General features: G+C 44.0%; 3 protein-coding genes across 3 annotated transcripts; 1 reads left to right on the top strand and 2 right to left on the bottom strand.

The window, feature by feature from the left end:
• Nucleotides 1–52: 52 nt before the first annotated feature.
• On the top strand, nt 53–7,330 carry LOC131252738 (3-oxoacyl-[acyl-carrier-protein] synthase I, chloroplastic). Its single transcript, XM_058253414.1, has 6 exons — nt 53–346; nt 1,414–1,587; nt 5,850–5,963; nt 6,061–6,162; nt 6,401–6,467; nt 6,864–7,330. The coding sequence occupies exons 1-6, from the start codon at nt 53–55 to the stop codon at nt 6,881–6,883; spliced, it is 771 nt and encodes a 256-aa protein (XP_058109397.1). The 3' UTR covers nt 6,884–7,330.
• A 1,980-nt stretch (nt 7,331–9,310) lies between these two features.
• LOC131253809 (putative pentatricopeptide repeat-containing protein At1g26500) lies at nt 9,311–11,713 on the bottom strand. The gene is made up of 4 exons (XM_058254947.1): nt 11,602–11,713; nt 11,351–11,432; nt 9,710–10,986; nt 9,311–9,576 (listed from the first exon to the last, which is right to left on the bottom strand). Exons 1-3 carry the CDS (start codon nt 11,711–11,713, stop codon nt 10,056–10,058), a joined length of 1,125 nt encoding a protein of 374 aa, XP_058110930.1. The 3' UTR covers nt 9,311–9,576; nt 9,710–10,055.
• A 249-nt stretch (nt 11,714–11,962) lies between these two features.
• Nucleotides 11,963–22,757, bottom strand: LOC131252736 (3-oxoacyl-[acyl-carrier-protein] synthase I, chloroplastic-like). Its single transcript, XM_058253411.1, has 7 exons — nt 22,155–22,757; nt 19,091–19,522; nt 17,838–18,011; nt 13,370–13,483; nt 13,171–13,272; nt 12,860–12,926; nt 11,963–12,433 (listed from the first exon to the last, which is right to left on the bottom strand). The coding sequence occupies exons 1-7, from the start codon at nt 22,596–22,598 to the stop codon at nt 12,366–12,368; spliced, it is 1,401 nt and encodes a 466-aa protein (XP_058109394.1). The 5' UTR covers nt 22,599–22,757; the 3' UTR covers nt 11,963–12,365.
• Nucleotides 22,758–25,143: the final 2,386 nt, after the last annotated feature.

Here is a 25,143-nt window from a genome sequence, read left to right as displayed (position 1 = left end):
GTGGAATGGTTTTAAACAGCGGTTTTGGAGGGTGAGTTAGTTGGACACAAACATGGGCTCCACCTTGCTTGCAATTGAACTTGGTTTCATGGGGCCGAACTATTCAATTTCAACCGCATGTGCTACTGCCAATTACTGCTTCTATGCTGCTGCTAACCACATCCGGCGAGGCGAGGCTGATTTAATGCTTGCTAGGGGAACTGAAGCTGCAATTATTCCCATTGGCTTAGGTGGTTTTGTTGCATGTAGAGCTCTATCCCAGAGAAACGATGATCCCCAGACTGCATCTAGGCCATGGGATAAAGACCGAGATGGCTTTGTTATGGGTGAAGGTGCTGGAGTATTGGTATGTCTCTTCATGTGTCGTATAGGTGAAATTCAAGATGACCTATCTATTGTTGGGTAGATTTATGCTCATCGTACCTTTTCAAGTTCAATGGATGATGTTGGAATGAGCACAGTAGTCAACGATGTGAGGACTGCCTGACCACCTTACAGATGAGTTGCACAAAAGTTGCTTCAGGGCCCTCCATCGGTCACCTGCTGTCAAGGTTTTCCATCATAGCCCCAAAATCACTCGGATGGGATAATTGGGTCTTACCATCCATTTTTGCGGCCCTGAGTCTGATGGATGTAATCATCTGGTCAGGGTGATATTCGGGTCGTCTGCAATCCACTGTGGGATCCTATCCAATGCTGTCATTGCTTGTATTGTGTGCTCACCTGGACCCCACAAGGGACTTGCTGTATTCTGGCAAGGAGAATTATCACTGCACCGCTACTCTCCCTCCCTCTCTATGAATGACTGTTGAACCATATTTGAAGTAAAACAAACGGTACAGCAAGAGTCCATGAAGGCAATGGATAACAGTCCTGCATACAAAAAGAAGACCTCTCGCTGTGTGTGGGTGTGTGCGTGAATGTTTGCGTGGTTGCATGTGGGTGCGTGCATGCATGTGTGACACCTTTACTTTGATTACCTTGGTGATTTGTGAATAGAACTGCATTTGGTAGTGGTTTCTAGTCTTTTTCCATTGCATCGTCCTGGCTTCTTATGGTTTTTATTTTTTTTATTTTTATTTTTAATTATCAGTCCAATCATAAGGCTTAAGCCTCAGGCCATTGACTTTTTCTCCTCAATCATGAGGCTTACGGCTCAGAGCCTTGCAAGCCAGAGAATTTTTTCCCTCACTTTACTTTTATTACCTTGGTGGTGATATGGGAATAGAAAAACGTTCGGTTTTCTTGTTTCTGCATTTGGTTATTATGTTGCTTGTCTTTTCTCTCTTTCCTTTATTTTATTTATTTTAATTTTTTTTTAAATGCATCGTTTTTCTTATGAGTATGGATTTACATAAATGATGGAGATCTCATGACTTGATCTTTACAATAGTTTTCTCATCTTCTTGGTAGGTAATGGAGAGCTTGGAACATGCAATGAAACGTGGTGCACCAATTATTGCCGAGTACTTGGGAGGTGCTGTTAACTGTGATGCTTATCATGTGATGGATCCTAGAGCCGATGGACTTGGTGTCTCAACATGCATTGAAAGGAGTCTTGAAGATGCTGGTGTGGCCCCAGAAGAGGTTTTTTCTTTGGTGTTGCTTTAGATAGCATTTGGCTATACTGCTAAATAGTAGTTGGCGGGACTTCCCCGGTGTACTTAATATGCCTGCTGTTTGTGGCTGCATGGAAAATGGAACCTGCATTAAATACCTAGCATTTCCCATATTTTTACATCTTAAATCACAATTGAGATAAGAACAGGAAGGTCATGTTCTTATCAAAGTCACAATTTGGCAGTAGCTGTTCTGTTGGCCTTGTCTGGGCTATTTGTAGTTGCTTGTTACCCTTCTTTTAGTAATTTTATGAATTAAAAAAAAAAATAAAACTGTTGGCCTTGGCAATTGGGAACACCCATACATATTCATAACCTCCTTATACCAATTGGTTATAATTGGAGTTCAGTTTTGATTTTCATTTTAATTTTAAATATATATTTTTTTTTGTGAGTTGTGCACATTATTGTAAATGTATTTTCTTCTTATCTCTTCAAATGAACATCATTATCTTTTTTATTTGGAAGATAACAACAAATTTGTATAAACAGAAAGTGCAGAAAAGGCCTAGTCAATAACCAGACCCCTTGTCTCATTGTCACCCATGTCAAGAAGTGACTTGAATCTAACGTATCTCCCGTTTCTTTCTTCCCAAACCCCCTAAAGACCCACCAATGAGTTCAGCTGCCAAATTCCTTTCATCTCCTTTCCAACCTCCATTGCATGCCAACCCAAAACATAGTAGCCGGTAGAGCTCGGAGAGGCCCAAGAAACGTTGAACTTGAGTAAGTACTAGTTCCATAAACTGCTAGCAAACATTTGGAAGCACCATCCTCCATTTTTAGAGAGTATCCACAGTCAACATCCTTTCCCTTCCAACAAGCCAATAGAAAGCTGCAACTTTCAGCAGAGCACCATAAGACCAAACATACTTTGTAGTCTTGATTTCCCCATCCATTCTGTGGCTACACAATAGGATATGAAAGAATGCATGGAGAAGCATCCAGATTTACCACTACGCCAAACTATCCTATCTTTTTCTTCAATGATCAGGCGACAAGTGCTGATGAGATTTTACTACAAGACCAATTCCTCGATCTGTCATTGGAAAGAAAGTAACCGATACGTGGGTTCCCTTTATTTGTGCACCCTCTAAAAATATATAGGAGAAATGGAGTTCAATTCTCTCCTTTAAGCTTGGCCGATTTCGATATATTGTTTTGTGGTGAGGTAATCTGTTGGAAATATGGTAATGGAGCCAACTTGTACACTAGGATTAAGGCTCATTGTTGAAGATCTCAACATAAAAAATAGCAACTGTGTTAGTAATCAGTGGTGGCTAAGATCAGCCCTTCAAGCGTCTTGACACTGTTAGAAGAAAGATGGCTGAAAATGAAATGAAGAGAATGAAAAGAATAGAGCTCGAGTTCACAATCTGGTAATATCCTGTAACACTGGCCACTGGTAAAGCCTGAGACCCATCCATATCCTCTAGCCTTTGCTCCCTTGCATGTGCTGCACCAGCTGCTTCTGAAGCCCTTCCACAAAGATCCTTCCCCTGCTGATGACTAGGGAAGCAAGCAGAACCATCTTGCCTCAGAAGGATAGCCTTGGGACCGCCTATACTAACTATAAGGGAGTAAAAACCTCTTTTGTGAGTAGGAAGAACGGGAGGGAATTGGGACCTTCTCGCCCTGCTTAAAAGCCTCACTGGATTGAACCATCGCACGTGGTAATGGCTCTACTGGAAGATCTTGCAAATCTGCACATGCCAAGGGCTCTTCGGGAAGAGAAACCAAGTCCACACGTGTCGATCCACATGTCATCATCAAAACCCGTCCAGTGTCAAGATCAAGGCAAGCATTACACGTGGTGCGCTTGATTGGCTTAAGGAGTTTTCGACCTAGAAAACTGACGTAGGAAGAGGGGCACATGTCTCCCTCTTGGTGCCGCAACCAGCTTTTAGTGTTTCGAGATAGACACATCGACGATTCTTGCGATCCCTCCGAGGCTTGGAACCACTCATGATCCGAAGCCCCTCTGTTTTGGACACCTCGACCTGCCCCTCTGTTTTGGACACCTCGACCTACCCCCCCGGTACAGCCTGAGCCTGCAACCCATTCGTGTCCTCTTTCCGGACACACCAGTCACCAGTTTTATCAGGTTGGTGTTTGTATAGTCCAAGCCGGGACCAAACCTGATACATGCTGCCCAAGCCCAACCCAATGTCGGGTCAGTTGGGTTGAATCCATCCGACTTTCAGCCCTAGCTAGCAGGGGTGTCAATGGGCCGTGCTCGGGACTACAAAATCATTATCTTGAATAGGGTTGGCCCGAAGCTCCGGCCCGAAACAGTTCAATATCTGGGCCAAGACCAACCCCAGGCCTTGCATGTTGACAGCCCTACTAGCTACGTACTTCCTAATCCCCTGCAGACACTACACCGTCCCGCCTTCTGGTGCTCTCGATCATTGAAGTGGCGCTCCTTCCCGACAACCATTGCCAACTTGGGAAGTTGTCAATGCCTGCTCATGCATTTTCCAGGCCTCTCCCCACCTGCACATAACCGCCTACAACGATTCCTTCACCATCTTTACTTGAATGGTGATCTCGCCACTCTAAGGCTGACAGAATCCAGAGCTGGGGCAGCCCTGCTTCTTCTAATACAGAGCCTAGCAATGCTTAGGTCTTCCCCGAGCTCGGATGCTTCGTCTATGGCTAGTACCTCCCCTATGCACCCTCCGACAACCACGAACACATCCTTGTTCCACAACTCCAGGGGGATAACCCAAATGAAATACCATGCTATCTCGCTCCCCAACATAGACCCATCTTCCCATTTACAGATAGAGATAATTGGCCCATTGTTGAACATTACAATGGCCATCACCATATGATCTAGATTGGAGCCTGCCTTGACTGAAATCTACACCTCATTAGCTGATAGGGGCTTGATCTTGTAGTCGCGATCCTCCAACCTTCAACAGGCTTTCAGCCAAACCCTAATCTGCCAGAGAAGAGCCCCCTCCCTGGTCTCCGCCAGCACAGACCATTGGAGCATCGGCTTGTCGCTTTCAACCAATTTCGAGTCAACACAGACCTCAACTCCCAGCGGGGTTTCTCTCTTCCACACCCAGCTCCTCTGCAGAGCAGCGCCTGCAGCTCTCTGCTCTCCGGGAGTTTTCTCCTTCCGATTTTGCCTTCATCTTCAACTAGTGCTGCCTTGAAAGAGTGGGGTCTCTCTCTCGGACTGGGAACTGCGTTGGGATAAACCTCCCTCAAACCAGATGAGTCCCCCTCGACCTCTTTCCTGGTAACCACCTTGCCCACCTTCTTGTTCCCTCCTCCTTGCTTGATAGGCTAAGGCTTTGCTTTCTGTTCTTCAGTGACCTCTGCTGGACCAAACTTGGCCCTTTAGACCAGCATCTTCCTGCCAGCAAAACTCTCACCATTCGGTTGATCAATAGCTGCCTGTAGCTCCTCCGTCTTCATGCGGACAAAGGCGAAGCCACGCGGAGCTCCAGAGCCTCGAAAGCGAGGAGTCACCACCTCCCTAACATACCCTGCCCTTCCGAAAACCCTAGCAAAATTGATGGGCAGCCACCCTTCTAGATAACCCCTAATGTACAGCGTCAGCATCTACTCCAGAGGAGCCTTGACCACCCTTTTCCAAGCACCCTCCTATCCCCTTCTCCTGCCTGCACAAACCCAACCTCTATCGTCATCTATTGACCTAGAACGTTCCCCATCTCCATTGTGATCGCAGCCGTCGATCCCCTTCCCCTTATCTTTCCCTTGATGTTGGCTCTCACCCTCCTCGTCGCTTCCTTTCTCCGAGTTCCCCTACCCTGCTATCGATCTCTGAGGATTACCTGAGCTCTGGTTGCTACCACTGTCTCTCCTCTCCTTCGATCTGCCTCTTGTGTATCCTCAACCACCTTCCGTAGATCTGCTTCTCTCAAAACCACTCCCGACCCTACTCCCCATCATCTAAAAGAAACCGACTGTTCCATATGAAGGTTGCAAGATAATATAACCATTTGACACATAATAAACTAAGTGAAACAATGCTTCTTTCTTTTATTTATTTATTTCTTTGAAGTCTCTTCTAAATCGATGTGGTATAAGAACACAGTTGTATTTATTATATTTTGAAATCGAGATACCAACAGCATTTTTTAAAAGAGATAATACCAACAGCATTAATTCAGAACTACATACAATCTATATACTGAAGGAATGAAATAGTCTCAAATCCTCTCTTACTTGTATGAGCCAAATTATCTCCAGGTTAACTACATAAATGCACATGCAACTTCCACACTCGCTGGAGACCTGGCCGAGGTGAATGCTATCAAGAAGGTCTTCAAGAACACTTCGGAAATCAAAATCAATGCAACCAAGGTGAATGTCCTAATTCAGACTTAGGTTTTGATGTTAATCTCTTTCTGGTTGGACAGGAGAATTAATTACTGATTTTTTCTGACTTGTCTGTCTCCAGTCTATGATTGGGCACTGCCTCGGAGCTGCAGGCGGACTTGAAGCCATTGCCACAGTGAAATCAATTAATACAGGGTGGCTGCATCCTACCATAAATCAATTTGTAAGGATAGAAAATATTCCTACTTGAACTTTGATAGAAAGGGCCCTTAAAATGAAAAAAAGAAAAAGAAAAAGAAAAGAAAAAGCACTCAAATGCAGATTGGAGTGATTTGAGAGGTTTTTACTCAAGAGTCCGTTCGAACCGTTTATTTGTTATTTGCAATTGGTGTTGAATATGCATACCCGCCAATCATTTCAGTTTCCGATTATTGCACTGACCGTTATTTTGTGGACTGCAGAATCCAGAGCCTTCGGTTGAGTTTGATACTGTGGCAAATACAAAGAAGCAGCATGAAGTGAATGTTGGTACGATGTGTGACCCTATTGATGTCGGACCAATGCTAAGCCCAGACATACCTTTCTACATGTGCCACTCTACACATGGCCACACATGCATGTGACATCTAATCCTTTGCATCAGGTGGGGCCCACTGTGCAGATGGCCTGGCCCTGAAAATCAGGCTGGGCTCACCAGTTGGGCATTCATAATACCGTCCATTTTTTTTAACATCCAGTCCAGGGGATGATTTCACCAGACTGATTTCTGGGTCAGCTCGTTTACAAGGGGGTGGGGTCCACTTGATGCATGGCTTGATGTCCCAAATGTCCCAGGTTTTATGTGGGCTCAGCAAAGCTCTCAGCCTTTGTTTCGGTTGATATAAGAGGGAAGCCAACCAAACATTTCTTTTTTGTTATTTTCAGCCATTTTGAATTCTTTCTGATTCGGAGGACACAACTCGGTGGTGGTTTTTTCTGCGTTCAAGCCTTGATTACAGACCGGGTCCATATAACCACAAGAAGGGGGCCTGCTGTTCTTGATAAACTAGGTACCCATTACCTTTTCATCTTTGGTTTCTTCTCCTTTCTTTGACTGTTATGAATCGACGGCTGAGAAGGAATGATTTTTCTGAGTGGAAGCTTTAAGTTATTGAATAAAAGTAGTGAGAGTTGAGATTTTAGTTGCATTCGGAATCATAGTTTATGGATCTTGGACTGTTGGCCAGGTAGTTTTTAGTTGCATTCAGAATCATAGTTTATGGATCTTGGACTGTTGGCCAGGTCATAGTTTTTCCCCCACTTAGCTTTTTAGATGAATTTCTGATACTTTGTAGACAGCAACCTTTAATATTTTTTGGGGAATTACTTAAATTTCATTGTCATAGTTCTCTATGGAACGTGTGGTTGCTGAATCTCTGCTGATGGTTCCCTTCTTTTTTCACTTTTCATTTATCTATCCCGGTGTTTCCTAAAATCCAACTCAGGGTTTCAGTTTATATGAGTAGGGCCCATGGTTTAGTAATCCAGGCCATTGGCTCGGTAGGCCCCGTCCTAGGTGGACCATGCCCCAGTGATCTCCCATGTTGGTAGATCCTAGCCTCCATTCTTGGACCTTGTTTGAGTTGAATGTGGACCATGGCTGCATCTCTTCTTGGCTGTCCATTTTCAGGCCAGAGAACCAAAGGCCAGTATTGTTACAGTGATGATATTTTCCGGCATAGTGGTGCAAGTTGGGCAGACTCAGGAGGTTTTTGAGTTTTAGGCCTATGTATCATACAAGTCAGGGCTGAAATTGATACGGCTTGGATGAAGCAGAACTTTATTGGATGATATTTCAGACCATGCTTGTGGCCCAACAAACCATGTTCACTTGTGCATGGCTGGTGGTGTTTTGACATTTTTCTTTCAACAGATCTCGGGGAATCTGTTGTGCAGTGTTGGTGTGATACTCTTTGGGAAGATATTATTGAATTTCAGTTTCTACAAGTGGGCCCATGGTATGTAATCCAGGCCATTGATTTGTTGGCCCCACCACTGATATACAATGCCTGGAAATGGAAGATCCCAGCTGCCAATATTGGGCCTTTCTTCAGTCGACATTTTCGAATTGGACGTCTTAGATTGTATTAGTTTCAATACACACACATACACATACAAGCCATCCATCCCTTTTCTCAGATCATTTTAAGGTATGAGCTACAATGTGTGCAGCTCAGCTACACACTACACTTTTGCGGCAGGTTCTAAATTTTAACAAGCAGGGGCCAGGATCCGTCAATCCAGGATTGACCATTTTTGTGCACGATCGCAGGGTTGAAGCACATCCAAAACTCAAGTGGACCAATGCCATCCACCTTTGAAACGTTCCTAGGGCCGACAGTGATGTTTATTTGTCATCCAACCCGTTATAGGTCACACAGACATGACCAAGGGATAACACAAACATCAGCTTCAACGCTTCCATCCAAAATGTTTCAGCCCTGAATGAGTTTTCAACGGTAGGCATTTAATTCCCACTGTGGTGTGGTCCACTTGAGCTTTGTGCATGCTTCAATTCTGTACTCCTGCCCTAAAATTATCAGGAAAAGTGATGGTAAGACATGCATCATGATGGGTCCCGCCGAGTTTACTAAGTTACTCAGTACGCAATGCAAGCTAGGGCATTTGTGCCAACTTGGCAAGTCTAGCAAATCTGAGCTGTACATTACGTGTCGCCCAGGAGGATATGTGCATATGTTAGAATCAGGTCAGTCGATTCATCAGGTGGGCCTCAGGTACATGTCGAATGTAGCCATTTCAAAATTCAGTTAGAACATTGATTCTTTTCAGTCAGGGGTGCCTCACCTAATTAGCGGTCTGGCCATGTTTTTGTATATGTCAACCTGATGGTGGGAGCCACCTTCATTGTGGCTTGGATTTTCACACGATTTGTCGTGTTCGCCTGTATGCCATCTTTATAGCGCATCAAACGGGTTGCGTGTACGGTTATGATTATTCAGTCTACTTGATTTTTGAGCTGTGGTCTCTCCACAATGGGGGCCTGTGATTTCTACGGTTGGGATTTTGTTTCGTTGATCCAGGTGTTTAAGGAGAGTTTGGAAAAATTAATAGGAAAAAAGAAAAAAGAAAAAACAGACATCCATCTTGATGGCCAGCTTCTGTGCTGTTTCACTAGTCCGATCAGGGTGAATTTCAGGCCATATTCCATCCACAGTAAGGTCCACAATGTGGACGGTTCAGATTAGTATTCAAGTACACAATTTTGATCTCTGAATCTCTGGTCTAGTGGACCCTCAGCAGTTTCAGTTGATACAAGAACCTATGCAAGATATGGCCATTCAATTAGGTTAGACGGTTGGGATTGTTGGATATGTGCATCAAAATGGATAATAGAGATTTACTTAATAATGTATTGATATTTGTTGTACAATATACGCACAAAGCTATGATCAAGAGAGGAGACAAATGGTTCTAAATATTATCTGAAACTGAGTTAACTCGGTCAAGCTGGTTTCGATTCGCCACGCAATGAAATGAGCGGCCAAATCGAAATGGGACCGAAATGGAAGGAGCCGGGGCAACGCATACCAGTTTCAATCTCCAAGCAAGTCACCATTCCGAAACTGCTACCTTAAACCTACACAACATTGGGAAATCGAGTTAACTCGGCCATGTCGTTCTCAATTCAGTGGGCAATGAAATGAGTTACTAAGGCAAAAGCGGAAGCCGTCCAGGAAACTTGTACAAGTTTCAATGTCCAGCTAACTCACCCTCCAAAACCGCTGTTTAAAACCATTCCACATGACTGCACTACCGACATCTGGAAGCCAATTTAACTCAGCCAAGTTGGTCCGGATCCAGCGGGCGACAAAAGTACTGGTTTCAATGTCCAACTCACACTCCGAAACTGCTGTTTAGAACCATTCTACATGACCCCACTGCTGACATTGGGAAACTGAGTTAACTCGGCTAAGTTGGTCTCGGTTCAGTGGGCAACAAAACGAGTCACCAGATTGAAATGGGACCGTAATGGGAATAGTCGGGGTGAGTTATACCGGTTTCAATTTCCAAGGGAGTCACACTCTGAAACCTCTATTCAAAACTAATCTACATGGCCTAACCGTAGATGTGGACCGCCGCTCGCCTCCTCTCTCTAGTTGCCATCTTCTCCCCATACCTCACCAAAATATCAGCCAGATCAACCAACCCCACCTCCTTCAACCTCTTCCCCACCTCCTCAAACATGACAACCCCTTCTTCATTCGAGAAGCAATGCAAGAACCTGTTGTAGTTGAACCTTGGCACCTCAACTCTGCCGCCACCGTCCATCATCCTCTCCAGATACTTTGTAGCCTCCAGTGATTTCCCAACCTTCACCAACCCACCAACAAATATACTCTCAAAATTCACTGATGGATGTGGGCCCTTCCTCCCTCCCTTCCCTAAATGCCCCTGCAAGAGCATGATGTATGTGTGCATGGTGGGCTCACACCCTCTCTCAGGCATTTCTCTAAACACTTGGGTGGCTTCCTTTGCCTTCCTAAGCTTCAACAGACCCTTGATCAGCCCATGGTAAACACCCACATCAGGCTCTTTTATCCCCTCCACAATCTTATAGCCCTCTCTAACCCTCCCTTTACACAAAAGCCCATAAACCAAAGCAGCTAATGTTGGATTATCAGCACTTATCCCTCTCTTGAGCATTTCGTCGAACACCATGTATGTTTCATCCACCTTCCCTTTTCTACACAACCACGTGATCAAAAGCCTATATAAAGAGATACCCACGTCATGAAATCTCTCCATCTTTACAGATCTGAACATCTGCATCGCATCAGAAATCCTATCACATTTGAAAAATGCCTCTATAATCTTCTCGTAGGAAGCAACATCCGGCTCGAGTCCTTCCTCCACCATTCGATTCCAAACCTTGCAGGCCTCCACCAAATCACCAATCTCACAAAACCCATCAATCAAAAACCCATACGTAATCTCATCCGGTTCGATTCGATCTCTCAGCTTCGATACCAAAACCCATATGTAATCACTGAAGTAGATAGAAAGACTACTTTAGTAGGGTTTGACAGACCTGGTTGCGGATCTCCATTACCTCCTTTAGAGGTGAAAATCTCAAGGAGGAGGCCTGATAATGGAGTTCGTTGGTCGATGGTATACCCCCAATTGGGGGGGCTTTACGCCTCCGAGGGACTCCAAGGATCAGGGTTGCCCAAGCCTAGGGAGAAATAGAGCAAAATACTCAAAAAAGATTCCCAATACTTGGGAGAAATAAAGCAAAAAACAGTAACAGTCCATGTTCGACTGAGGAAAGGCCCAATATTGGCAGCTGGGATCTTCCATTTCCAGGCATTGTATATCAATGGTGGGGCTAACAAATCAATGGCCTGGATTACATATCATGGGCCCACTTGTAGAAACTGAAATTCAATAATATCTTCCCAAGGAGTCTCACACCAACACTGCACAACAGATTCCCTGAGATCTGTTGAAAGAAAAATGTCAAAACACCAACCATGCACAAGTGAACATGGCTTGTTGGGCCACAAGCATGGTCTGAAATATCATCCAATAAAGTTCCATTTCATCCAAGCCGTATCAATTCCAGCCCTGACTTGTATGATACATAGGCCTGAAACTCAAGAACCTCCTGAGTCTGCCCAATTTGCACCACCATGCCGCAAAATATCATCGCTGTAACAATACTGGCCTTCAGTTCTCTGGCCTGAAAATGGACAGCCAAGAAGAGATCCAGCCATGGTCCACATTCAACTCAAACAAGGTCCAAGAATGGAGGCTAGGATCTACCAACATGAGAGATCACTGGGGCATGGTCCACCTACGACGGGGCCTACCGAGCCAATGGCCTGGGCCCTGGATTACTAAACCATGGGCCCTACTCATACAAACTGAAACCCGAGTTGGATTTTAGGAAACACCGGTATAGATAAATGAAAAGTGAAAAAAGAAGGGAACCATCAGCAGAGATTCGGCAACCACACGTTCCATAGAGAGAACTATGAATATGAAATTTAAGTAATCCCTCAAGAAATATTAAAGGTTGCTGTCTACAACGCATCAGAAATTCATCTAAAACGCTAAGTGGGGGAAAAACTATGACCTGGCCAACAGTCCAAGATCCATAAACTATGATTCTGAATGCAACTAAAAACTACCTGGCCAACAGTCCAAGATCCATAAACTATGATTCCGAATGCAACTAAAATCTCAACTCTCGCTACTTTTATTCAGAAAATTAAAAGCTTCCACTCAGAAAAATCATTCCTTCTCAGCCGACAATTCATAACAGTCAAAGAAAGGAGAAGAAATCAAAGATGAAAAAGTAATGGGTATCTAGTTTATCAAGAAAAGCAGGCCCCCTTCTTGTGGTTATATGGACCCGGTCTGTAATCAAGGTTTGAACGCAGAAAAAACCACCACCGAGTTGTGTCCTCCGAATCCAAAAGAATTTGAAATGGCTGCAAATAACAAAAAAGAAATGTTTGGTTGGCTTCCCTCTCATATCAACCAAAACAAAGGCTGAGAGCTTTGCTAAGCCCACATAAAAGCTGGGACATGTAGGACATCAAGCCATGCATCAAGTGGACCCCGGCCCCTTGTAAACGAGCTGACCTAGAAATTAGTCTGGTGAAATAATCTGCTGGACTGGATGTTTAAAAAATGGATGGTATTATGAATGCCATCGGTCCACATACAGTATACCTGTGTCGCCCAACTGGTGAGCCCAGCCTGATTTTCAGGGCCAGGCCATCTGCACAGTGGACCCCACCTGATGCAAAGGCTTAGATGTCCCATGCATGTGTGGCCATGTGTAGAGTGGTGCATGTAGAGAGGAATTTCTGGGCTTAGCATTAGTCCGACATCAATAGGGTCACACATCATACCAACATTCACTTCATGCTGCTTCTTTGTATTTGCCACCGTATCAAACTCAACTGAAGGCTCTGGATTCTGCAGTCCACAAAATAACGGGCAGTGCAATAATCAGAAACTGAAATGATTGGCGGGTATGCATATTCAACACCAATTGCAAATAACAAATAAACTGTTCGAATGGACTCTCAAGTAAAAACCTCTCAAATCACTCCAATCTGCATTTGAGTGCTTTTCTTTTTCTTTTTCATTTTTTTTTTTTTCATTTTAAGGGCCCTTTCTATCAAAGCTCAAGTAAAGTAGGAATATTTTCTATCCTTACAAATTGATTTATGGTAGGATGCAGCCACCCAGTATTAATTGCTTTCACTGTAGCAATGGCTTCAAGTCCGCCTGCAGCTCCAAGGCAGTGCCCAATCATAGACTAGAGACAGACGAGTCAGAAAAAATCAGCAATTAATTCTCCTGTCCAACCAGAAAGAGATTAACATCAAAACCTAAGTCCGAATTAGGACATTCACCTTGGTTGCATTGATTTTGATTTCCGAAGTGTTCTTGAAGACCTTCTTGATAGCATTCACCTCGGCCAGGTCTCCAGCAAGTGTGGAAGTTGCATGTGCATTTATGTAGTTAACCTGGAGATAATTTGGCTCATATGAGTAGAGAGGATTTGAGACTATTTCATTCCTCCAGTATGTAGATTGTATATAGTTCTGAATTAATGCTGTTGGTATCTTGATTTCAAAATATAATAAATACGACTGTGTTCTTATAGCACATCGATTTAGAACAGACTTCAAAGAAATAAATAAATAAAAGAAAGAAGCATTGTTTCACTTTTTTTTTTTTACACACACCCACGCACGCCGTAGTGGGATTTCACCACCTATGGGTTTCAAACCCAAGACCTTGTGTTGAAACTCCTCAGAGTCTACCACTCGGGCAAGGACATCGTTTCACTTAGTTTATTATGTGTCAAATGGTTATATTATCTTGCAACCTTCATCTGGAACAGTCGGCTTCTTTTAGATGATGGGGAGTAGGGTCGGGAGTAGGTTTGAGAGAAGCAGATCTACGGAAGGTGGTTGAGGATACGCAAGAGGCAGATAGAAGGAGAGGAGAGACAGTGGTAGCAACCAGAGCTTAATCCTCAGAGATCGATAGTAGGGAAGGGGAACTCGGAGAAAGGAAGTGACGACGGGGGTGAGAGCCAACATCAAGGGAAAGATAAGGGGAAGGGGATCGACGGTTGTGATCACAATGGAGAGGGGGAACGTTCGAAGTCGATGGATGATGATAGACATTAGGTTTGTGCAGGCAGGAGAAGGGGATAGGAGGGTGCTTGGAAAAGGATGGTCAAGGCTCCTCTGGAGTAGATGCTGACATTGTACGTTAGGGGTTATCTAGAAGGGTGGCTGCCCATCAATTTTGCTAGGGTTTTTGGAAGGGCAGGGGATGTTAGGGAGGTGGTGATTCCTCGCTTTCGAGGCTCTGGAGCTCCGCGCGGCTTCGCCTTTGTCCGCATGAAGACAGAGGAGCTACAGGTAGCTATTGATCAACTGAATGGTGAGAGTTTTGCTGGCAGGAAGATGCTGGTCTAGAGGGCCAGGTTTGGTCCAGCTGAGGTCAATGAAGAACAGAAAGCAAAGCCTATCAAACAAGGAGGGAACAAGGTGGGGACGGTGGTTACCAGGAAAGAGGTCGAGGGGGACTAATCTGGTTTGAGGGAGGTTTATCCCAACGCAGTTCCCAGTCCGAGAGAGAGACCCCACTCTGTCAAGGCAGCACTAGCTGAAGATGAAGGCAAAATTGGAAGGAGAAAACTGGCGGAGAGCAGAGGGCTGCAGGCGCTGCTCTGCAAAGGAGCTGGGTGTGGAAGAGAGGAACCCCACTGGGAGTCGAGGTCTGTGTTGACTCGAAATTGGTTGAAAGCGCTAAGCCAATGCTCCAATGGTCTGTGCTGGCGGAAACCAGGGAGGGGGCTCTTCTCTGGCAGATTGGGGTTTGGCTGAAAGCCTGTTGCAGGTTGGAGGACTGCGACTACAAGATCAAGCCCCTATCAGCTAATGAGGTGTAGATTTCAGTCAAGGCAGGCTCCAATCTAGATCATATGGTGATGGCCATTGTGATGTTCGACAATGGGCCGATTATCTCTATCCGTAAATGGGAAGATGGGTCTGTGTTGGGGAGCAAGATAGCATGGTATTTCATTTGGGGCATCCCCCTGGAGTTGTGGAACAAGGATGTGTCCGTGGCTGTTGGAGGGTGCGTAGGGGAGGTGCTAGCCATAGATGAAGCATCCGAGCTCGGGGAAGACCTAAGCATTGATGGGCTCTATATTAGAAGAAGCAGGGCTGCCCCAGCTCTGGATTCTGTCAGCCTTAGAATGAGTGAGATCACCATTCAAGTAAAGATGGCGAAGGAATTGTCATGGGGGGTTATGTGCAGGTGGGGAGAGGCCTGGAAAAGGCATGAGCAGGCATTGACAACTTCCCAAGTTGGCAATGGTTGTTGGGAAGGAGCACCACTTCAGTGCTCGGGTGGAGCACTAGAAGGAGGGACAGCCCGGTGTCTGCAGGGGCATTAGGAAGTACATAGCTAGTAGGGCTGTCGACGGGCAGGGCCTGGGGTTGGTCTTGGCCCAGATTTTGAACTGTTTCAGGCCGGGCCTTCGGGCCAACCCTATACAAGATAATGATTTTGCAGTCCTGAGCACGGCCCGTTGACACCCCTAGTAGCTAGGGCTCAAAGTCGGATGGATTCAACCCGACCGACCCGACATTGGGTTGGGCTCGGGCAGCATGTATCAGGTTTGGTCCCAGCTTGGACTATACAAACACCAACCTGATAAAACTGGTGTGTCCAGAAAGAGGATACGGATGGGATCGCAGGCTCAGGCTTTGAGGGGCTTCGGGATCATGAGTGGTTCCAAGCCTCGGAGGGATCGCAGGAATCGTCGATGTGAACTGTGAAGCTGGTTGTAGCGCCAAGAGGGAGACATGTGCCCCTCTTCCTACGTCAGTTTTCTAGGTCGAAAACTCCTTAAGGCCATCAGGCGCACCACGTGTAATGCTTCCCTCGATCTTGACACTGGATGAGTTTTGATGATGACATATGGATCAACACGTGTGGACTTGGTTTCTCTTCCCGAAGAGCCCTTGGCATGTGCAGATTTGCAAGATCTTCCAGTAGAGCCATTATCACGTGTGATGGTTCAATCCAGTGAGGCTTTTAAGCAGAGCAAGAAGGTCCCAATTCCCTCCCGTTCTTCCTACTCACAGAAGAGGTTTCTACTCCCTTATAGTATAGGCGGTCCCAGGGCTATCCTTCTGAGGCAAGATGGTTCTGTTTGCTTCCCTGGTTATCGGCAGGGGAAGGATCTTTGTGGAAGGGCTTCAGAAGCAGCTGGTGCAACACATGCAAGGGAGCTAAGGCTAGAGGATATGGATGGGTCTCAGGCTTTACCGGTGGCCAGTGTTAGAGGATATTACCAGATTGTAAACTCGAGCTCTATTCTTTTCATTCTCTTCATTTCATTTTCGGCTCTCTTTCTTCTAACAGTGTCAAGACGCTTGAAGGGCTGATCTTAGCCACCACTGATTACTAACACAGTTGCTATTTTTTATGTTGAGATCTTCAACAATGAGCCATAATCCTAGTGTACAAGTTGGCTCCATTACCATATTTCCAACAGATTACCTCACCACATAACAATATATTGAAATCGGCCAAGCTTAGAGGAGAGAATTGAACTCCATTTCTCCTATATATTTTTAGAGGGTGCACAAATAAAAGGAACCCACGTATTGGTTACTTCTTTCCAACGACAAGATCGAGGAATCGGTCTTGTAGTAAAATCTCATCAGCACTTGTCGCCTGATCATTGGGGAAAAAGATAGGATAGTTTGGCGTAGTGGTAAATCTGGATGCTTCTCCATGCATTCTTTCATATCCTACTGTGTAGCCATGAATGGATGGAGAGATCAAGACTACAAAGTATGTTTGGTCTTATGGTGCTCTGCCGAAAGTTGCAGCTTTCTATTGGCTTGTTGGGAGGGAAAGGATGTTGACTGTGGATAATCTCTAAAAATGGAGGATGGTGCTTCCAAATGTTTGCTTGACATGCATGGCTAATTTGGAGTCAGTTAATCATCTCTTTCTTCATTACCTGTTTGCTAGCAGTTTATGGAACTTCTACTTACTCAAGTTCAACGTTTCTTGGGCCTCTCCAAGCTCTACCGGCTACTATCTTTTGGGTTGGCATGGGATGGAGGTTGGAAAGGAGATGAAAGGAATTTGGCAGCTGAACTCATTTGTGGGTCTTTAGGGGGTTTGGGAAGAAAGAAACGGGAGATACTTTAGATTCGAGTCACTTCTTGACATGGGTGACAGTGAGACAAGGGGTCTGGTTATTGACTAGGTCTTTTCTGCGCTTTCTGTTTATACAAATTTGCTGTTATCTTTCAAAATAAAAAAGACAATGATGTTCATTTGAAGAGATAAGAAGAAAATACATTTTCAATAATGTGCACAAGTCACAAAAAAATAAAAATAAATAAATAAATAAATAAAAAATTTTAAAAATTTTAAATTTTTTTTTAAAAAATCAAAAATAAAATCAAAACTGAACTCCAATTATAACCAATTGGTATAAGGAGGTTATGAATATGTATGGGTGTTCCCAATTCCCAAGGCCAACAGTTTTATTTTGTTAATTCACAACTTTACTAAAAGAAGGGGAACAAGCAACTACAAATAGCCCAGACAAGGCCAACAGAACAGCTACTGCCAAATTGTGACTTTGATTCATGTTCTTATCTCAATTGTGATTTAAGATGTAAAAATATGGGAAATGCTAGGTATTTAATGCAGGTTCCATTTTCCATGCAACCACAAACAGCAGCAATATTAAGTACTCCAGGGAAGTCCCGCCAACTACTATTTAGCAGTATAGCCAAATGCTATCTAAAGCAACACCAAAGAAAATACCTCTTCTGGGGCCACACCAGCATCTTCAAGACTCCTTTCAATGCATGTTGAGACACCAAGTCCATCGGCTCTAGGATCCGTCATATGATAAGCATCGCAGTTAACAGCACCTCCCAAGTACTCGGCAATAATTGGTGCACCACGTTTCATTGCATGTTCCAAGCTCTCCAATACCTGCCAAGAAGATGAGAAAACTATTGTAAAGATCCAGTCATGAGATCTCCATCATTTATATAAATCCATACTCATAAGAAACCAGAATGATGCATTGAAAAAAAAAAAAAAAGGGAGAGAGAAAAGACTAGCAACATAATAACCAAATGCAGAAACAAGAAAAACCGAATGCTTTTCTATTCCCGTATCACCACCAAGGTAATAAAAGTAAAGTGAGGGAAAAAATTCTCTGGCTTGCAAGGCTCTAAGCCGTAAGCCTCATGATTGAGGTGAAAAAGTCAATGGCCTGAGGCATAAGCCTTATGATTGGACTGATAATTAAAAAAATAAAAAATAAAAACCATAAGAAACCAGGACGATGCAATGGAAAAAGACTAGAAACCATTACCAAATGCAGTTCTATTCACAAATCACCAAGGTAATCAAAGTAAAGGTGTCACACATGCATGCATGCACCCACATGCAACCACGCAAACATTCACGCACACGCCCACACAAAGCGAGAGGTCTTCTTTTTGTGTACAGGACTGTTATCCATTGCCTTCATGGACTCTTGCTGTACCGTTTGTTTTACTTCAAATATGGTTCAACAGTCATTCATAGAGAGGGAGGGAGAGTAGCGGTGCAGTGATAATTCTCCTTGCCAGAATACAGCAAGTCCCTTGTGGGGTCCAGGTGAGCACACAATACATACAATGACAGCATTGGATAGGATCCCACAGTGGATTGCACACGACCCGAATATCACCCTGACCAGATGATTACATCCATCAGACTCAGGGCCGCAAAAATGGATGGTAAGACCCAATTATCCCATCCGAGTGATTTTGGGGCTATGTGCAACAATGAATGGGCCTCCTGTATGATGGAAAACCTTGACAGTAGGTGACTGATGGAGGGCCCTAAAGCAACTTTTGTGCAACTCAACTGTAAGGTGGTCAGATAGTCCTCACATCGTTGACTACTGTGCTCATTCCAACATCATCCGTTTAACTTGAAAAGGTACAGTGAGCATAAATCTACCCAACAATAGATAGGTCATCTTGAATTTCACCAATACGACACATGAAGAGACATACCAATACTCCAGCACCTTCACCCATAACAAAGCCATCTCGGTCTTTATCCCATGGCCTAGATGCAGTCTGGGGATCATCGTTTCTCTGGGATAGAGCTCTACATGCAACAAAACCACCTAAGCCAATGGGAATAATTGCAGCTTCAGTTCCCCCAGCAAGCATTAAATCAGCCTCGCCTCGCCGGATGTGGTTAGCAGCAGCATAGAAGCAGTAATTGGAGGTAGCACATGCAGTAGAAATTGAATAGTTCGGCCCCATGAAACCAAGTTCAATTGCAAGCAAGGCAGAGCCCATGTTTGTTATGGCATATGGAATGAAAAATGGGGTTATTTTCCTGTAACCTCTCTCTATAAGTGACTGAACGCCGTCAGAAAACACTGTAAGACCACCCATGCCCGTCCCAACAAGCACACCAGCTCGCTCCTTATCTATCTGCAAACATAACATAATAACTAACATTAAAAAATGCATGAACTCAACAAAGCGTAAGAAATGCAGTTTAAGACAGACCCGGCGAAGCATAAAGAGTGTGTGGACTCAAGCAGCATCAACTATAGAAATGAGTGATAATCTGTAATAAAAAATTACGGAGCCATTAATTGAAAATTTACTGGTTTTCATTAATTCTTAACGGGGAACAGTTTGTATAATTCAAATCATCCAGGGGTCTAAGATAGAGAACCATTATCAACAGCTCTTTCCATTATCACTGGAAAAAGTGCTCAGCAGAGAAATAGAGAGCATCTTTCAGAGGGTTGTGGCCTCTCACTACAAAGTGAAGAGGGGCTGTCTTTAAATTACACATTAGCTATCTGCTGATGACACAATAAATTTTGTCAATGACACAAAAAGATCACAGCAGGGAGTTATGGAATTCCTGTCAGAATATGAGAATGCATCTCACCAGCTTGTTAACAAAGAGAAAAGTGGATATATAATATCTGAGAAGGCGTTGACAGCAGGAATTAGCAAGGCTGAGAATCAAACAGGTTTTTCAAGAAGAACTTTTCATTTTCAAGAACCCAGTGCACCTCTTATAATGGACAGATTGAAGGCTGTTATGAATGAGCTGATAGCTAAAATTCAGAATCAAGTAGCCAGCTGGAAAGTTATTATCTTTTGGTGGTACACTGACTCTCAGACAGCATGTTCTTAGCTGCATTTTGATATGCTTATTATCACCCATGTCTCCTCTGAAAGCAGTGCTGCTGAGAATATAAGGCGTGTTAGTAAAGTTTCTTTTGGGCGAAGGGGAATTTGGTGCCAAATTCCACAGGGTTGGGTGGGATGGGCTGCTGACCAATCCAGGAAAAGGGTTTGTGCATCAAAAAATGGTTGATGTGGAGAAATGCTTTATTGAAGATGATATGGAGCCTTATGAAAGTGACTCCCTATGGCGGTGGCCCCGGTTCATGAAGGAAAAATATGGTAAGCTGTCAGAATTTTCAGAATTTGGCACTAAGGAATGCATCTAATGGATGGAATCACATAACGCAACTAAAAGAGGACTACTTAAATGTCGGAAGATGACTGATAGGAAAAGAAAAGAGGGTTATTCCGGAAGGATATTTGGCAGGGCGAAATGCACTGATGGAGGCCATAATCCAAATACTCCAATCAATAATATGCAGCTTTGTCTAAATGAAGTTTTAGCAGTTGATGGAAATTGGAATTTTCAGCAATTGAACTGTTCTCTTCCGATGCATTTTCTAGGGTCTAGGATCTGGCATCTCATGGGCATCAACGACAAAGAAAGGCACGGCCATGCCTAAGTAATGCAGGTTGAACTCAATCATAACATGCTTCACTAGCAACTGATAAATTCACAAAATGCCTTGCTTAGTTCAATAAAAAAGCTATGTAAAGGGGATTTACCAAAAAAAAAAAAACTCTAGATGGAAACCGAATTCTTTCCATTCTCCATTTTGAGCTCGAATATACTCCAAAAGTCCAATAAAAGGATGCACCAGGAAAAATCAGTTCAATAAAATAAAATAAAATCAAGATAACCAAGTCATGATGATGAAATTTCCTAATTTTGAATGTGAGGATTCCTTTCAAGTGCCAGTTGAAAGTGATGTGATCGCAATTTGGAGCCAAGTACTTTGATATGTATAATAAGGAATATAATAACAATTTGATCGTTGCCATTTTATTAAGCTAATTATTGCATTCCAATTCAATAATGCATGCAAATGTGGTGAAAAGCTCCATCCCTCCAAATACTTGAACTACTTCCTCAAGTACGTATTAACTCAAATGTTGACATCAAATCTACAATTGGTTCTGTTTATGTGTTGAACAACTGCTCATATTCTGCAAACAATTGCAACTCATGCACTCATCAATATCAAGACAGACAAGAAAACTACTATAATGAAACCATATGATCATTTACCATAGGATGATGGGACATAGATAGTATACTCAAATTTTCAGTTTGTAAAAGTGGGGCCAAGGTCCTGTGATCTAGACCGTTGAAATGGTGGCACCAAAAGCCTCCCAATTGAAAATCTAGCCATTTCAATCTTTGGCCCTTTTATCGGTTGAAAGCGGACCATTGCTCAAACTTCTCTGTTAACGGCCTATTTACAATCTGCCCACAGATGGTTATGATTGTCAAATGAAGGAGAATTACAGTGCATGGCCCATCAAAAGGTAGCGCCAACGGAGAAGTGCTCTGGATGCACTGAACCATGGGCACCTACTTGTACAAAGCTGTTCATATCTCAGGTCAAGGATCACACTGTCTAAGACCTCCAAAGCCATCTGCTCCATTCATCATTTCAGGTCTGAACAGGCGGGCCAACAGAGATGACATGCAATACGAATCAAGAAACACACTCATACTCAAAAGCCCTCAATCAGCATTCTAAAATCCGGATGAGATCTGTCACCGCACTGATTCAAACAAATGCATAAATCACAATACTCAACAGTAATGATGAACAGTCACTATCCCACAATGCCCCACTGCTCAATTCCCAAATCACCAACCAATCGACAAACAACAAACGTGCAAATTTAAGATCACAACAGTAACAATAAACGGCAAAGATCGCACCTTATCAAGATGGCCCGCACCGAGGCCGGCATTCTCCAACGCCTTCTTGCCACTGACAAGGCAGTAGCGAAGGCAGTCATCAAGACGCCGATCGTTCTTGCCGTCGATGTAGCCGTCGGACTTGAACCCTCGGATCTGACCGCCGAATCGAGTGGGGAATTTGGAGGCGTCGAAGCGATCGATGGGTCCGATGCCGCTCTCACCGGCAAGGAGGCGATCGTAGTAGGTGTCGACGTCGTTGCCGAAGACGGAGACGAGGCCCGTCCCCGTTATGACGACCCGCTTCTTAGGGTCGGTCTCCCTCTTCGGGGCAGACCCGGAAGCGGAGATGGTGGTGGCGCGTCTGACGTTACTGGATCTGACGCGTCGGACGGTTGGGTGTTTGGGTAAAGAGAGGGATTCTAAGGGTGAGAAGCGGAGAGAAGGCGATTGGAGTGTCTGCATCCTTTGCTGTTTGGGGAGGGTGGGCACAATGCGCTACTGAGACTGACTGAGAGGCGCACGATAATTTCCTCTCTTTACCGAGACTGGCTGAGAGGCGCACGATACTCTCTTCTCTCTCTCTGTCTCTGTCTCTGTCTCTCTCTCTCTCTCTCACTCTCTGTTATTCAAATGCAGAAAATCTGAGTTAAGAGGGGCGATAGAAACGATGGAGACGCACGGTCGAGCTGGAAGGGGAATTGGTGGGCGCGGATTGGGTACTAGGCCCACCTGGCTAGAGACGGACGGTCATGTCAGGGGCTATGTGGGACCCACTGTGATGAATATATTTTATCCACTCCGTTCATCTATTTTTAAAGATCATTTTATGGAATTATCCAAAAAAATGAGGCAGATCGAAGAGTAAGTGGACCACACCACAGGAAGCAGTCGAGATTGAACTCCTACCGTTGAAAGCTTCCTAAGGGCCACCGTGATGTTTATTTTCCATCCAACCTGTTCATTACGTCACATAGACCCCTATGAAGGAAAAACATAGATATCAGGTTGATGCAAAACTTCCATGCCAATCAAGAAGTTTTCAACGGTAAGCTTTCAATCCCCATGCTTCCTTTGGTGTGGTCCACTGGAGCCTTCAATCAGACTATATTTTGGGATCCTTTTCTGGAATGATCTTTAAAAATGGAAGGACCGCGTGGATAAAACATATACATCAAATTGGGTCCCACAGAACCCCCTACAGGACCGTCCGTCTCTAGCTAGTCCTGGTGGGATAGTACCCAATCCGCGGCTGAATATGGTACAGCCATCTCTTTCATCCACCAATCTGAACCGTCAAACTAGTGGGGCTCACTGTGGATGAACTAAAATTTGAAAATCGTACTTTATAGAAGGCTATGACCATCACTGGGATTTACTTTCTAGTGCTTAATTTTGACGGTTGATTATTTTCTTTTCCTATCGTCGATTTAAAGGATGCTGTTTGTATGGATATGATTAGCCGATGTATTTTATACTGGCGTCAGTTTTCATCTATAGTGGACCCCATTAAATGAACAGTTCTGATTGAAATATAACCCTGCTACGTGTAAGATAGATATGTGGATCTACCGTATTTTGGTTCTCCTGTCTCTACGGGATCATCTCCCTGAAGGAGTGCAAATGGTACAATCGAGTCGGAAGAACCGTAATATGGTTGAGCTATCTTTCTATGGTACACGTGGCAGGTTGATGGTGAAATCAAGTCCGTCCGTATGTAAGTTCCTGGCACGGATGGTTTAGTTATCAAAAATCTCAATTATTAGAGAAATCTATCATTCTGATCTGTGGCCATAAAAATGACGGTAAAAAGAAGAACAGTTAAAGGTGAAATAAGGAGTTGGATAAACCCTAAAATTAACGGATAAGATTTTGTTGGGGAACGTAAGTCATCCGACCTGGTGGCAGTAGCATATGGATGGACCGGATCAGCGCATGATGGAGCTATAGCTTATAGCGGCCCATCCGGCCCAACCAAATCACGTGAATCTCAACAACAGGGCGGTTTGCGTGGTGACCCTTTCACACGGCGGTCACCGTGTCAGGAACTGTGGGGCCCACCGTGATGAGTTTTATATGGGCGCAGACCAGGTCCGCTGTCTGAGCTCAGACAGGCTGGACCTCCGAGGGTCACTGGATGTATGGCTTTTATCCACACCGTCCATCCATTTTGCATGTCATTTCAGGGCGGGGTAAGACCACAGGATTAAATAGTACGGAGTTAACGTATGATTGTCGATGATTTCATGTCTGGAAATAGGAAGCGGATTGGCCCGTGTACCTCGCACCAGCTATATACAGTTGCTGTATTGACGTCAGTGAGTTACGTGGGTCTAATCATGAGGTGTGTGTTATCCAAACTGTCCATCCATTTGGTGAGCTCTTCTTAAGGCTTGAGATGAAAAATAAGACAGATCTAATTATCAAGTGGACCACACTACAAAAAGCAGTAGGGGAGTAAACGTCTACCATTGAAACCCTTTTTGGGGTCACGGAAGTTTTGGATTAATATTGATTTTTTTTTCCTCTTCATTAATGTTTTTGTGACCTTATGGACATATTGGATGGAAAATAAACAATATAATTGGCCCTACAATTTATTTAACAGTGAAATTCATTATCTCTGCTGCTATTTATGGTGCAGTGATCTTTGGATAAGATTTGTTTCTTGGATAATGAATTAATATGATCTCTAAAACTAGATGAAAGTGCAGATATAATAAATACATAAATGTGGGGCCATAAAACTTTAATCTCTTTTAACTGTTGTTACAACTCGGATCTTGAGGAGCATCAATGCTCGTCTTAGCATGACACTTATGTACACCAGCTATATAGTTATGTAGCTGGTGTGTGGTGCACCAGCCAATCGCTTCCATTTATTATTGGCTGGTGTAACATACTTCACCGACTTTTCTGGTGTGTTCATGTGATTAAGTTCAATAGGCTCCATCATGAGATATTTGTGATATCCAAATCGTCCATTCTATTTATCCAGGCCGTTGTAAAT

The sequence above is a fragment of the Magnolia sinica genome, chromosome 8 (genome assembly GCF_029962835.1).
Source record: "Magnolia sinica isolate HGM2019 chromosome 8, MsV1, whole genome shotgun sequence".
Lineage (NCBI taxonomy): Eukaryota > Viridiplantae > Streptophyta > Magnoliopsida > Magnoliales > Magnoliaceae > Magnolia > Magnolia sinica.
This window is presented reverse-complemented; position numbering and strand designations above follow the sequence as displayed.